General features: G+C 36.9%; 1 protein-coding gene across 6 annotated transcripts in view; it reads left to right on the plus strand.

Annotated features, from left to right (window-relative positions):
• The window catches only part of MRPL1 (mitochondrial ribosomal protein L1), a 56,333-nt gene extending 41,583 nt beyond the window's left edge, over window positions 1-14,750 (plus strand). For all 6 annotated transcript variants that reach the window (XM_023750315.1, XM_006084518.3, XM_023750314.1 and 3 more), the window contains 2 exons: window positions 12,909-12,990; window positions 14,559-14,750. In XM_023750315.1, the coding sequence (XP_023606083.1) occupies window positions 12,909-12,990; window positions 14,559-14,677 (201 nt within the window). In that variant the 3' untranslated portion in view covers window positions 14,678-14,750. The remainder of the gene's footprint in view (window positions 1-12,908; window positions 12,991-14,558) is intronic.
• Window positions 14,751-14,879: the final 129 nt, after the last annotated feature.

Raw genomic sequence — 14,879 nt, forward strand, 5'->3', positions numbered from 1 at the left:
CCCCCCCCCCCCGCGCGAATTTCGTGCACGGGGCTTCTAGTTTAGCAATAAATAGGAACAAACTATGGATACATTCGATGTTGTGGATGAACCTCAAAAACATTATGCTTAGTGAAAGACACCACACACAGAAATCATTTACCTGGGGTGGGGGCAGGAAGAAACAGTCATAACAGTAAATGTGCATAAGTCATATTGGGTTGATGAAGATGTTTAAAACTGCTTGCTGGTGATGGTTGCCCAACTTGGTAAACTTACTAAAAAATAATTGAATTGTAAATTAGAAAATGGTGAATAATATGAAATGCAAAATATGCCTCAATAAAATTATTAAAAATACGCAGTAAGTCAGGAATACCTCAGTAAAGTTGTTTAAAAAGGAATAAAAATCTGTTTAACATTATGTATAATACAGTATAACTATTCCATAGAAATATTGGTTTTAAGTATCAGAGATACTTAAAAAAAAGATTTCAAAGCAAAGTAACATAGTTTTCTTAAAAGTTTGATATTTCCATGAGTGATGTTACTCTTATTATATAGTTGGAAATACTGAAGATGTTTGTTGTTGCCCCCTGTATAATGTTAGAATTGGATTGGGGATGAATATGCCGATGAAAGGCCATTGACAGCATCACAGTCCTCATTTAGGGAGAGTTCCTCCTCATTTTGGATACAAAGAGGGTATTAAGATCAGGGTCAAGAAACTATAGCCCAAATCCAATTGTGGCTCATTTTTTTATAGTCTGTGAACCAAAAATGGTCTTTACCATTTTAAATGGTTGTAAACAGCAAAACAAAACAAAGAATTTTCTACAGAGATCATATGAGGCACACAAAGCCTAAAGTATTTAATATCTGACTCTTTAGGTAAAAGGTTTGTTGACCCCTAATCTAGAAAGATGGGTTTTGGGAGAGAAAAATGTATTAATTTTGTGTTTTTATTTGCCTGTACAAGAGAGACTGTCTTAACTTTACTTAAGTCATCTTGGCGTCCCTTGTTATTGTTCTATAGAGTCTGCTCTGCCACATTGCTTCATGATTCAGTTCTACTTTTGATGTAATGTGAAATTGATGTTGAGTAGTTTAAGCTGGTTTTCTTCTGTATCAAAGTGATAAATACAATGTTGAATGATCTTATATGGTTATCTGACTTTAGGATTAGCATCTTGAGTGTGAGAACGAGGCCATTTGTGATGCCTTTGTCTATCAGAACTGTACTAATGTGTTAGAGCCAGTATCCAACATTTGTGAGTAGTACTTGTGGGTAAATTGGTTTCGTTTTTCTTTCCTGCCAATTGTACCTATACTTTACATGTTCATGAAATTGATTATGCTTATATCCGCGAGAATGTCATTCAGAGGATAATGTTGGACATCGTGCAGACAGAACAGTTTGTTTTTGGAATATTTTATTTTTTAGTCAGTTATATTGCTATCATGTAATCAATAATTTCTCGTCATGAAGAATGAATTGGTTGGGATAAAATAAGTTGCTAAATGGTCAGATTTAAGGGAAAGATCTTAAAGCATAAAACTAAAAATAAAGGTTTACAGGGGAGTAGAAACACATTTTTACAACTGGACCCTGACTTTTTTTTTTTTTTAATTCTCACGTGAGTATGGAGAGTGGAAGAGAGAGGTAAAGAAAGAGAGAACTACCAATATGAGAGAAACACATGGATTGGTTGCCTCCTGCACGCACCAGGACCAGGGCCCGAGCCTGAGCTGGGGAGGAGCCTGCAGCCGAGGTATGTGACCTTGACCAGAATTGAACCCGGGGCCCTTCAGTCCGCTCTTATCCATTGAGCCAAGCTAGCTAGGGCCCTAACTTTTTTTTAAAAAACAAAATTTATAACACTTTCCATGAAATAGAAATGAACTAAGGCAGATTCTCAAAAAAAAAATGCTGAAATATAATATGAACCTGTTCAGTATATATATTCTAAGTAGCAATTTCATTTCAGATAGTAATTAAATAACTTTAAAGTGATTTATCTGATTTTATAATATAGAAAACATAACAGTCATAATTTTACTGCCTAGATAACTCCATTGGCATTTAAAATTTTTCAAATTGATGTATGTACTTCGTTAAATTAGTAGCTTAAAAATTCTAAGGTGATGAACATTACTCTTGTTTTCTTCTTAGGATAAAAACTTCTTCTGTTGTACTTCTTAAAATTTTAAGTTTCTTCATCTGCCCTCCATTCTTAATCCTTTCTTTTCAAATATTGCTAGACCTGACCTGATTCTCTACCACTCTCTCTTTTTCTGTGTGGGGTCCTGTGACTCCGTTTACTGTGGACCTCTGCTGACTTGCCTTTGCCATGATTCACTCAGTTTACTAGTGCCTACTAGATGGAATTGACAAGAGCCATGTTCATAGAAGGTGAACTGCTTGCAAAATTGAAGTGTTCACAAACACAGATTGCCTGGCTTTTGCTAACTATGGAAAATAAAGCCCTTCTACAGTGTTTGGGACTGATATTTTTTCTAACCCATGATCTCTAGAGATTTTTACTGTATCCTATATATTTTAAAAACTTATCCTTATTTATTGACTTTTCTTAAATTTTATTCTTTGAATAGAAAAAATTATTAGCTCATTTATAATATAGCCTAAAAAAGAAAAACAAAACCAACCAAAATAATGTTCAAGTTCTGACTTTGTGCCAGACACAATGTAATGCAAAATAGAATAAGACATTTTTTCTTAAGAAAGATATATGTGGTAGAGGAGCTACATATGGAAATGAATTATAGAAAAGAATGATAATAGAAATATATATAAGATAGAAGGAAATTGCAGAAAAGAAGCAATGATTGATGTGTAATTATGCCATGGAGTAGGCCAAGGACTATTTCTAGAAGGAGTTTGAAAATATACACCAGGTAAATTAAGGGTCATTATTCATATTTTAAAATAATATGTAAGATAATAAATGGGCTATTATACATTTATATTAGTTCAGGTGTTTTAAAGGGACCAAATAACAGTGACCTAATTATGACAAAGTTTGAGCTGGTGAGCAGCTTGGAGCTATTCTTCACAGAGTTAAGCAGGGATCAAGGTTCTCTCTCTCTCTCTCTCTCTCTCTCTCTCTCTCTCTCTCTCTCTCTTTCTCTCTTTGCCATTTCCTAGGGTATTTTATTCTTTATAGATGAATCTTACTGATACCAAGTCTGACTTGTAGCCAGTGTGGAGGAGGTAAGAAGAGGTAGACAGCAAGCAGCTTTCTTTCAAGCATATGAGCCATCGGCCTCATCACTTCTGCCCCCATCCCATGGTCCAGAGTTAGTCATGTGGCTTAGCTGAAAGTCTGTGCTGTCTAGTATCTATCTGGATGCTCATGTGCCCAGTTAAAACTTTATTTTAAAGAGGGGAGCCCTAGCAGGTTTGGCTCAGTAGATAGAGCATTGGCCTGCGGACGAGGGGTGCTGGGTTCGATTCCTGCCCGGGTTGTGGGCTCAATCCCCAATAGGGGGCATGCAGGAGGTAGCCGATCAGTGATTCTCTCTCATCATTGATGTTTCGGTCTCCCTCTCCCTTCCTCTCTGAAGTCAATAAAAATATATTTAAGAAAGTAATAATAGTAAATGAAGAGGAAGGCACTGGACAGGTTGCTCATTTGGTTGTGGGTTTGATTCCCGTCATGGCACATGAATGCATGAATAACGAGAACAACACATCGATGTTTCTCTCCCTCTTCTGCCCCCCCCCCACTTCCTCTCTCAAAATCAATAAATTAAAAAAATAAAAGATGAAGGGATGGATTTGGGAGACAAGGTTTTGCCGCAGTTGAGGAGGAACCAAGAAATCTAAAAGAATAAAAAAATAAAAGGTAGGAATTTTTGTTCATTTGTTTATTGCTGTACCCCCAGTTCCTAGAATAGTGCCTGGCAAATAGTAGGTGCTCAATAAATAATTGTTGAATGAATGAAGGTACAAATAATCAAAAGCTACTGCCAATGGAAGATCAGTTAGAAATTACTGAAGATACTGTTATACATAATATATAGTGAATCAGTGTTTTGTTTTCTAAATATTTGATTGATTCACAATAAACTTCTCAAGCAATCCTTATGGAGTAATATAGGAAGTGAAAATTTTAATATCTGGAATTTCAAAAAATGAGAGTCAGAATTATCCTATCCTCTATTTATTATGGAAATAATTAGGTGTATATTTTGACATTACACAGGAAAATTAAGCAGTTTCCAGATATTATAGCATACACCTGCCAGAATAAAGATTTTGAAGTAATTTTCAAAGGGTGCAGTATTTTACAACATACCACAAGTCTATTTTATGTTAGCTTTGAGGCTCTCAGAACCTGCTTTGTTTTTTCCTCACTAATGGATTCCTTGTGTGATTTAAGATACTTGGCCTCCAACCTACTTTTCCAGACTTGTAAGTGTAATTTTAAGCCATTTGCATTGTTGATTGGCTTTCTTAACTTGGCCTTTATTATAAAGTAAAAGTTCTTTCTGATTTTCTATTAGTATTGACTTTACAGTCTTACAGGGAGCACATATAATACCTTTATTTTTGTCAAAAACTAGAATGTTCTCTCTTCTAATGTTAACTGCCTCACATATTTCAAAAACAAACATATGTGATAACGTTGTAGTAAAATATGGCACATTAAGACATGTAATAGGAAGCATTTATCCCGAAGAGAGGACATGAACTGTAGTGTAAAGGAAAATTTGGAATGTGCTTATTTGATGTATTTAACTATCATAATATTTAATACCAGAGTAAATTACATGACTCTCATGGCCTATTATATGTACTCCTGAAAGAGCCTATAAAATCAGACCCATGTTTCTGTATATGTTTTCAAGCAGCAATTAGCTAACTTTTGTGTGTGAATTTAGTTAAATAGAATCTCACTTATGTAGAAGTACTTATAGTTTTCATGGGAAATGACTTTGATTTTCAAATAAATTCTCACTGAAAAATCTTTTGGTATTAATAAAGTTAAAGTTTGAGGATAAAACATAGGTTTGCATTATAATGCACACTGGACTTTTTAAAGAATACAGTATTTTATGAAATCATACTTTCAGATTATTTTTTGTAGTTTGGCCCTTTTATAAGTGCTTAGCTGTCAGCACAGCAACTTGGTAGAATTTCCCATTCTTTATAACAAGTATTTGGCCTGCAAAAGAATGTGCTCACTAAACACCAGCTCTATAGTCCAATCAACTTTCTATTTTAATTCTCCACTTCAAAGTAATTCTGTTCAAGTATACAAGTTCATACAAGTGAGACTTTTAAAAAGGACTTCACTATAAAAATTTTCTGAAAACCATAAAATCAGGAATCTTGATGTTTTATCTTCATTTTATTTTAGAACATTGGGGACACCCAGTGTTCAAAGCACTTTAGAAAAGAAAATCTAAAGAGAAATTAAACCATATTAATAGCATTTCAGGTAAGAAAGTAATAAAATAATCACATATTTTCTTGGAATTTATTGCTTCATAAAGCCTGACCTCTAGTTAAGCTGGCACTGGTAAGTATCTTTAATGTCTGCATATCTTTTTCCTTTTTTATTTTGAAATTTTTAAATGAATGGAAAAGTTGAAAAAATAGTACAGTGAACACCTACCTATACACTCATCATAACTAGAGTCACCAATTTTGTCACATTTGTTTAGAAAAACTAGTAAAAGTAGTTTGCTTAGAGAAAATAGATACCTATGTATGCCACTTGTCCTGTTTTAATTTAGAAACTTACTATTTTGATATTTTTATTACTAGGTAATTAGAACATAAAATCTTAAATAATTTGGAAAGGGGAAGACTTCTAAAAACTTCACTAAATATGACAAATTTTGAAGAACATCTTTTGAAAATACATTATGTAATAGCCTAGCTTTGACACGAACAGTAATCATAGCATTAAAGGAAAAACAATTGTAGCCCCTTTAAAACCTGTAAATATCCAGACTTTGAGGACTTACAAGTAATAATGCTATTGGCAAATCAAACGTAAGCTCATTTTCTAAAAAGAAAAAACAGAGGGTAGGACAACTCATATGATTATACCAGATTATGCCAAGACCTGATTTAACTAGTGTTTCTTGTCTGGGTTTCAAATATACTTGGATCTCTTACATAGTTAATATAAAGGCCGTGTCTTTGATGTGCTTTTCTCCCCCTGTTTTTTAAAGTTGTAGACATGGTCCATTCATTGGCATGTATCACTATACTTCGCTTGAGTAACAGTGAATTATTTTGTGGCAAGAATATTATCAACCTGGAAGCTGATAAAAGATGAAGTATATTCTAACAAAAATAAACAAGTTCAGGGCAAGGGGATAAGCATCATAAATCTTGTGTTGAAATCAGAGTCTTTAGTTTCAGCGAACATGTTAGAACAGGAAAAGTGAATGTGTTGGAGTTCAGTTAAACAAAATGTGGATAATATATAGTGCATGGAAATTGAAGACTTATTTTGAAGCATTTAGGTCCATAAGTTGAAAACTGGCAAGCAAGGAATATTGCTTAAATCAATTAGAAACAATAATTAGCTAAAAGGGGGCAGCCCATTGGCTCAGGGCTCACTGTTATTTCCCTTTTCCTCCATTCCTTCTAGTTGATGATTAACTTTTTTTTGGTTGCATTATTTTTGGTGTACAATAGTGTGCTGTGCCATGGATAAGAGGCTTATAAAGAGAATAAGGTAAATTGTAGAATGTAAAAGTCAAATTCTGTACTTGTTAGTTCTCATTAAAATTAAAGGAAGTACATTGGCAATAGGCCTTAGACCTCCAATAATGTGGGGCTAAGAACGAGGGGAAACTAATATTTATCTAGAACTCAACATGAGCCAGCATTTTGCTTGCTGCTTTGTTGTGAAAGATGTATATTTAACTGGGATGAGTAATCCTTGTAGTATTTTAAGTTACATTCGTTGGATAGATTTTTATCAGTATTCTTACTAGTAGGAATATTAGAATGAAAAATAGTTTATTTCCAGTTTTCTTACCTATACGGTTGTGAAATCAGATGATAATTTTCCAGAATTTGGGGGAATTGCAAGTGTGTCTCTCCCCTTCTTTAAATAAATAATAGCATAAGAAGAACCATAGTATTTGGGAGAACAGCTAACTTTTCTCTTTAATTCATTGCATTAACTCAACAGTGTAGTGATCACCAATCAGAGTAGCACACATGAAAAATACAAACGTGGCATAACGTGTGAAAAGAAAGGAACTGACGTGCTTTCCTTTCTTCGCCAGTCCTTCTGTTAATACGTAGTTGTCAGTATCCTGCCCACACAGCTTTCTTTTGTAAACTTTATTTAAAAAACCCGTGATAAGTATGGTAGCTTTTACAGAATTTTGTTTTTAAACAACTTTATCATAAGCAATGATGAAAGCTGTTTGTTCCTTTAGATTTTGGTAGATTATTTGTTAAAGTGATGTAAAACATAACTCATACATTTGCATGCATTTTTATATATTTGTAGACAAATAGTGTATTCTAACACAGGAGTTGGCAAAACATGGCTCTATGGTCAGTTTTTAAATCATATGTGAACTTAGAATGGTCTTTTAAAGGGTTGTAGTAAAAAGAAAAAAAAGAATATGCAGCAGAAATCATGTGGCCCTCAAAGCCTAAAATATTTATATCAAATATAAATATCTGATCCTTTACAGAAAAAGTTTGCCAACCCTAAAATATAAATACATAACTCATAAGCTTGGGAAGTTCCAGTTCCAAGTGAGGAGGTGTAATGACATGACCCCCATCTCTCTCAGGAATGCCGCTCTTATAAACCTGCACAGAATGCATGGAGCAGCTGTTCGAAGATTCTGCAAAGTAAATAGTGGCAGGCAAATTAGGGAAGACCAGAAGTTGAAGTACCACCAAACTGGCTGTGAGTTTGCCATTTTCCCCTTGTGTTGTCACATGGCCTGGTCTCAACTTAGACTGAAACCAGGCGGCAGACAGCAGTGCAGGCAGAGAGCGCCAGGCTTGAGAAGTAGAGGCGTGGCTCCTAGTAGTAGCAGTGGTGCAGAGGAGGATAAGGTATCTTACCTAAAATGGGGAGGTAGGGGAGCCTTCCTTTGTGACTAGAGGATCTGTGGTCACAAGAGGATGGGGCACACTGCATTTGCTTTTTTTTTTTCTTTCTCTTTCTGTCTGCCTACCAGTTGGCCCCCACTGCAGGAACAGTTGTAGACAGTGGCAAAATGGGAGGTAAATAAAGCTCCAGCTTTCTGGGCAGACTGCCAAAAGGGAGAGCCCCAGGGAACCAGCAAGTACTAGGGAGATCAGGGAGAGATGGGAACTTGGGAAAGGGACCTCATAAAGTTATTCATGTCTTAAGAGACATGAATGATAGTATCTCTGTAATGCTCAGAACGGAGCTTGAATAAGAGTAAACCTAATAAACAGCTAGTTAATAAATCAATTATTTTCCTTAGTGTTGTATAGGAAACACAGATTATCTTCCTTTCCTTGGTTTAGATTGTTAGGAGTCATGGGGATTAAAAGTATTGGCCCATCTGCAGCAACCATATGCCAGGCCACACTCATTTAATCTTAGAACATTGCACTTGGAAGGGATTTTGGAGGTCAGATGTTCTAAAAAGTAAAGTAGCAGCCCTCCCTGCAGTTCCATTTAGAGATCATCAGTCATCTGAGGCTGTCAGTGCACTTACAGTGAGAGTTGGCCACTTCTGGAGGGTCATGTGATTGTCTAACAATCATGTATACATAATTTGTCTTTTTTTTCTAGCCTCTGTAAAATGTAAAAAATTAGGTTGAATCCTTTTTTCACACTGTAGTTCTTAGTCATTCAGAATATTTGGATAGACTTAATTCTATTCTGGCGATTCTCAAAGTGTGGCCCCAGGATCTTGCTTAACTGACAAATTTTTCTCAGGACGCCTACTTCTCTCTTCCCCTTCTTTTAATCCATGAAGATATACCCTAAATTTTTTGTGTGTGCCTGTGTGCATTTTTCTGGAATGAGGTTTGATAACCTGAAGAACATTTAAGAATCACTGCTTTAGACATGCTCTCAACTACAATTTGTCCTGCATACATTTGTATCTCAAAGGAACAGAAAATGTTTTTTAATTTTCTCATAATGGTAGAAAGTGATTGAAGACAAAGTTTAGGAATTTCACAGAAAGAGGAAAATCTGAGAGTTAAAGCAAAGAGGTAGAGTTCACCTATATTCGCTGAGCAAACCTCCTGATTTCTGTGGTAAGTCTTCCATCTAGTCTGCTTAGGGAATTATTTCTGACGTAATAAGAAATGTTAAGCAGAAGGTAGGATTCAGTGAAGCAGTCTTTTTTTAAGAACATCTATGCTGCAGATGAGGAATAACTATTTTGTCCTGCAGTGGATAATTATCTTAGCTAAAGATAGATAGTATTGTGACTATTATATATTCAAGTGCATTCATTATACACACACAAACATATATGGTGCTTAACATAGTTCACTTACCCTTCAAGGTCAACCCAGTCCTGTTTTATTGTTTTAAGCTGCTCTATCAAGTCTCATGCTCTGCTGTTGAGAATAGAACAGGTATTGTTTCCTCATAATGGTCATCCTTGACTTCCTTCGTAAGACCACAAAATGCAATTGCGTGGGAAAACACCACTGGAAGTGTGGAGTAACTGATGTCGCTTACATGAGTTATCTCTAGATTGTTACCAGCCCAAATAAATAAATTTCTCATGCATGCATACATAGCTATCTTGTCATCAATAGCCAATTAAATAACCCCAGTTATGCCCATAAAATATATAACTTTTTAATAATTTTGCAAAATAACTAAAAGAAAAAATAAAATATTTAATTCAGTAGAGACATAGTACACAGTAAAGATAGAGGTGATAAAATTTGGATAAAAGTATAAACTTTTAAAACTTAATGAAATTGAAATCATTCTACTGAAATCATTCTACTGATGAACGTTACAAGGGAAGTATTTGTTTTTCATTTCTAAAGCTATGTCATTATTAGCTTACTATAGGAAGCAGAAATTATGTAGTAGTTACAAAAATCTGGTAAGTTTAGTCTATCTATACTAATAAAGAGCTAATATGCTAATGGTCGATATGCTGTAACAGGTAACGACCAGGTCATTAGCATATTAGCTGGCGCGTTGCTCCGGAGAGGGGGCAGAAACGGGGAGGCGCCCGGAGGAGGCGGGACCATCCCGTGTGGGGGAAGGCAGGGGTGAGAGCTCATAGCGCCCCCCCTCACCAGTCCTTTGCCACCCACAGCTTGCACTCTGAGTGCCCGATGCAGCCCACCTGCCAGGGGAAGGAACACAGCACAGCAGGCGAGAGGCTTCCACACTCTCCTCTGGTGCCATAACGGGATGGAGCCACTGTGTTGCTCCGGAGAAGGGGAGGACGCAAGGAGGTGCCCAGAGAAGGCGGGACCAGCCCTAGGCGACTCGAGGGACTGAGGGCGGGGCTTGAAGCGGCCAGAGAAGGCCAGAGGGTTTGGGGGCTGGGCCAGGTGCTCTGGAGCTCTGCGTGGACAGGTTCGGGTGTCAAGGCAGGGTGGCATGCGCGCAATTTCAAATTGTGTGCTGGGCTCCTAGTATAGTATAACAAACTATTTAAAAAGTTATGCTGCACATCTTGCTTTGTGTCTATTGCTATCCTAAATTTAGGGTAGATCTTTAACAAAGGGTAAGAGAACTTACTAGATACTAGAGGCCTGGTGCATGAAATTCATGCACACAGGACGGGGGGAGGTCCCTCAGCCTGGCTTGCACCCTCTTGCAGTTTGGAGCCCTCGGAAGGTGTCCAACTGATGGCTTAGGCCTGCTCCCCGCGGGGAGCTCACTGACCACCAGGGGGCAGCTCCTGCGTTGAGCATCTGCCCCCTGCTGGTCAGTGTGTATCATAGTGACCTGTCGTTCCACTGTTCAGTCGATTTGCATATTAGCCTTTTATTATATAGGATGTGGTGACTGCTTCGGTTGATATAGAAGGAAGGTCAGTTTGAGGTAAGGTGGAGAATTAAGGGGAAATGAAAGGAGACAGTGACACATGTTGATACCTTTGGCATTTTGTTTTGTTTTCTAACATAACAAATATAAGGTGCCTTGTCTGCCAGTCTGTGAGGTCCGTGGACTTGGTAAGGTGAACTGAGCATTGCTTGATATTTTTCTTCCCAGATTAGCATCAAAGTGAAAATTCCTCTAGTAATGTCCACACCCTCTTATTTAGGGTTTGGTACTGCATCTTGCCCAATAGAGTGTTGGGTAAATGTTGTCTGATGAGGATGAGAATATATTTTTTTCCCCGAGGAATTATCTTTATGGTTATGTGACACATTTCTCAGGGTCATTGGAAAATAGAAATCTTGTTTGAACTTGAACTCTTACTGTGTGGTTTTTGCTGGTTACTCTATTACAAGTTTTATATGAATTTTTAAAAAATGGATTCATTTTGTAAAGTGCAAAATCCTCTAAATATTGAAATGTAATATGTGGGGAGCCAGCACGGCCATGGCATACTCAGCCCCAGGGCACCTTATGTGCCATGCCAGCTCAGCCTGGTTCAGTGACCCTGAGTGGGGGGGTGAAAGGATTGAGAAAAGACAGACAAGAGAATGAAAGCTGGGTCTCGGTGGGACGCTGCTCCCTGATGAAGAGACAGCGCCAGCGCCCACAAGCCCTGTCTTTATTTTATAGCAGATGCCACGAGGCAAAGTAGGGGCGTGATCATGTTGTTTACAGCATTCTCGTGAGTTTCAACTTCACTCAACTACATGCACCCAAACTCTATCACAAGGCACGTGGGGCTACGTGTTTGGACCATAGGTTCAAGCTTACAACCACAGCCATTGGCTATAATTGTGCTGGGAGGGCCTTGCCCTCCAGCTGGGACTTGCACGTGGCAGTGAGAGGACCCTGTCCTTTCATTAGTTCGAGGCTTGAACCTGGCCAAAACACTGTAGCCGCGCCCCACAGTAATATAACTGGTTTTAACACTCCGGTGTGGGGTGAATTTCCCGCCAAAATATAAGATGGCTCTGTCTTTTGGTTTTGTTCCATCCACCAAAAGGGTGGATTACAAACAAATATTTGGTAATACGCAGTTACAATCGGCCCGAGTTTACACGTTTCCCGCACTCCACCGCAAATCTATATGAACCGAGTTAAAGACGGCTCCCGCGGAGTACGCGCAATTCACGCGAGCCAACTTAACTCGTTTCCCCCACTCCAAGTGTTAACTGGGATATTTAAGAATAACATGTATTGAATTTGAGTAATAAACATAAGGACTTTCCGAAGGTGTGAGTTTCCCAAGGTTTAGGAGTTTATGAATAGATTTTATTCCCTGTATTTATTGACTTGGTGTATTTTTGACTAAATAGCAGGATAATTATTATTGCATAGAGTGTTAGCATAGCATCCTCAAAATGTCTCTGTGTGAGATTTGTGCTTGTCTGAATGTATGTAGTCAAGTCATTTTATTTTGAACTTGTGAAAGCATTAATTTCTAAACATTGTCTTTGTTTTCTTCAAAAGTAAATCAATAACCTCAAAAGAAAATATTACTTATTTCTTGAGGGTTAGGGGTTACAGATGTGTGGTGTATTCTGCCCCAGGATAAGTTTTGGGGAAATTACTTGGAAATCAAGGAATCTCAAGTGGAACTACTTCAAAACACTGCTGTAATATGCTCTGTAAGGTAATTAAGTCTTGACATATAAAGACATGTAAATGTAGCCTTCTAAAAGAAGAGTTATAGGCTTTTCTTTCACAGTAGGGACTCTTAATAGATAATTTACATTAGTTGAATATTTGAAAAATACTGTATAGAATAAGCAGTGATACAGTTACCAAAATTTGTATTGTTTTTTCACTTTCACATCATTAATGCTATATATATATTTTTTTAAGCTGGATATGTCAAGTGACCAGATAACTGCCAATCTGCAAGCTGTTGTCAATGAAGTTTGTAGGCACAGGCCGCTGAATTTGGGTGAGTGGGTAGCCGGGCTAGACTTTCCTATACCCCTGTGATACTTTAAAAATGTAAAATATTAAGAAGACAATTAAGTCATATGCAACTACAATAGCAACAGTATATCCAGGTATTAAATAAATAACATTTAATTCTTCAAAGGATTCTTAATTGCCTTATTAACAAGTGTAGTTGTTTAGAGAGGAGACCTCTTTAACATTAGTGGGAGTACTCTACATCCTGAAACCTTTGTAAATTTCCACATGATTTCTACCATTAAATGTAATAAAAAAATTTGAAGGAAAACGGTAACTGACTGCCTTAAACTTACAATGGCATTAAATAGAAAGTAAAATAAAACAGAAATGGCAATGAAGCCACACCATTCACTTTGTCACTGGCAGTAGCTCTCTAAATCTTATTTATTTCAGAAAAGAAACAAGGTTTTAATCATGTCGTGAGAACAGTGAAACGTGATCGAGGCTGTGTAGTAGACTAGGGCCCCTATCATTGCATACGTGCCACTCATTCCTTCCTGAGGCAAGTTTCACTCGCAGCTGTTTGAAGCCAAGCAAGTGTCTTTACCTTCAATGGACTATCCACTTATAATTCTATCATTATAGGAATCTGTCACTTTGAGTTTTATATCCAGGTGTCTAACTACATCACAGTATTTCACTATTTTTCACTTTCTTTGAGTGTTAAACACACTGGTGATAACTGCATCATTTGCTAAATCTGTTGTCCTGGATTTGACCATAGTGCTTATTAATGGTATGAATATGGGTTCCTGTATTCCCTGGATAACTTTGGTTTGAGTATAGGCTCCTCTGAGACTATAGGGAGTAGAATGAGAGATAGTAAATCTCTAAAAACAATGTAGTTACCTGGTTTTTGCCACTTTGAACAAAGTCCCTTAACATTAGTCATAGGAAAAGCCTTTTCATTTTTAAGGAATTTTATTAAATCTGTTGACTATTTTATTTATTTATTTATTTATTTATTTATTTATTTATTCATTTATAAAATATATTTTATTGATTTTTTTACAGAGAGGAAGTGAGAGGGATAGAGAGTTAGAAACATTGATGAGAGAAACATCGATCAGCTGCCTCCTGCACACCTCCTACTGGGGATGTGCCCACAATCAAGGTACATGTCCTTGACCGGAATCAAACCTGGGACCCTTCAGTTCGCAGGCCGACGCTCATCCACTGAACCAAATCGATTAAGGCTGTGTTGACTATTTTAAATAAATATTTAGACTATTTCCATCAAATGTAAATATTACCACCTGCTCTTTCATTGTTGACTTTGCAATAAAATAAATTCTAAGTGACCATATTCTGGAAGAGAATTATTCGTGATTATGTGTAGTTTAGAGGATAAATTAGAGTGTAGCTAGTTTGTCTTCTACTCTAGAAATAAAATGATTTTTTTTTCTTATACTTCAAAATATTAGTTCAGTAATGTCAGTACTTACAAGTTAGTCCATGAGTTCTGTAAGGTTTATTGTTTTATGTTTATATTTGCTTATTAGATATCTCTGGAATAAAATGAAAGTTGATTCTTCTCTTTGTTTCCAGGACCCTTTGTGGTACGAGCTTTCCTTCGTAGTTCGACAAGTGAAGGTTTGTTACTAAAGATGGAGCCATTGTTGCCTAAAGAAGTGGAAACCAAAGAAAGTAGCAAAGAAGCTGCCTGAAAGTGTTGTATTGTGAAATTATCCATAGTGGATGAAGAAGCAACAGAAAAATCATAAAACTATAATTTCTACATTTGGTGTCTTGTTATTCATTTATTTACTAGGGGCCCAGTGCACGAATTTGTGCACCTTGAAAGGAACTGTGGGTTGCAAAGCTGTGATAGGCATGGGGCGGGTCTCAGCTCATCCTCCTTGCCCCCAG

Source organism: Myotis lucifugus, unplaced genomic scaffold (genome assembly GCF_000147115.1).
Source record: "Myotis lucifugus unplaced genomic scaffold, Myoluc2.0 scaffold_12, whole genome shotgun sequence".
In the NCBI taxonomy this organism is placed as follows: Eukaryota; Metazoa; Chordata; class Mammalia; order Chiroptera; family Vespertilionidae; genus Myotis; species Myotis lucifugus.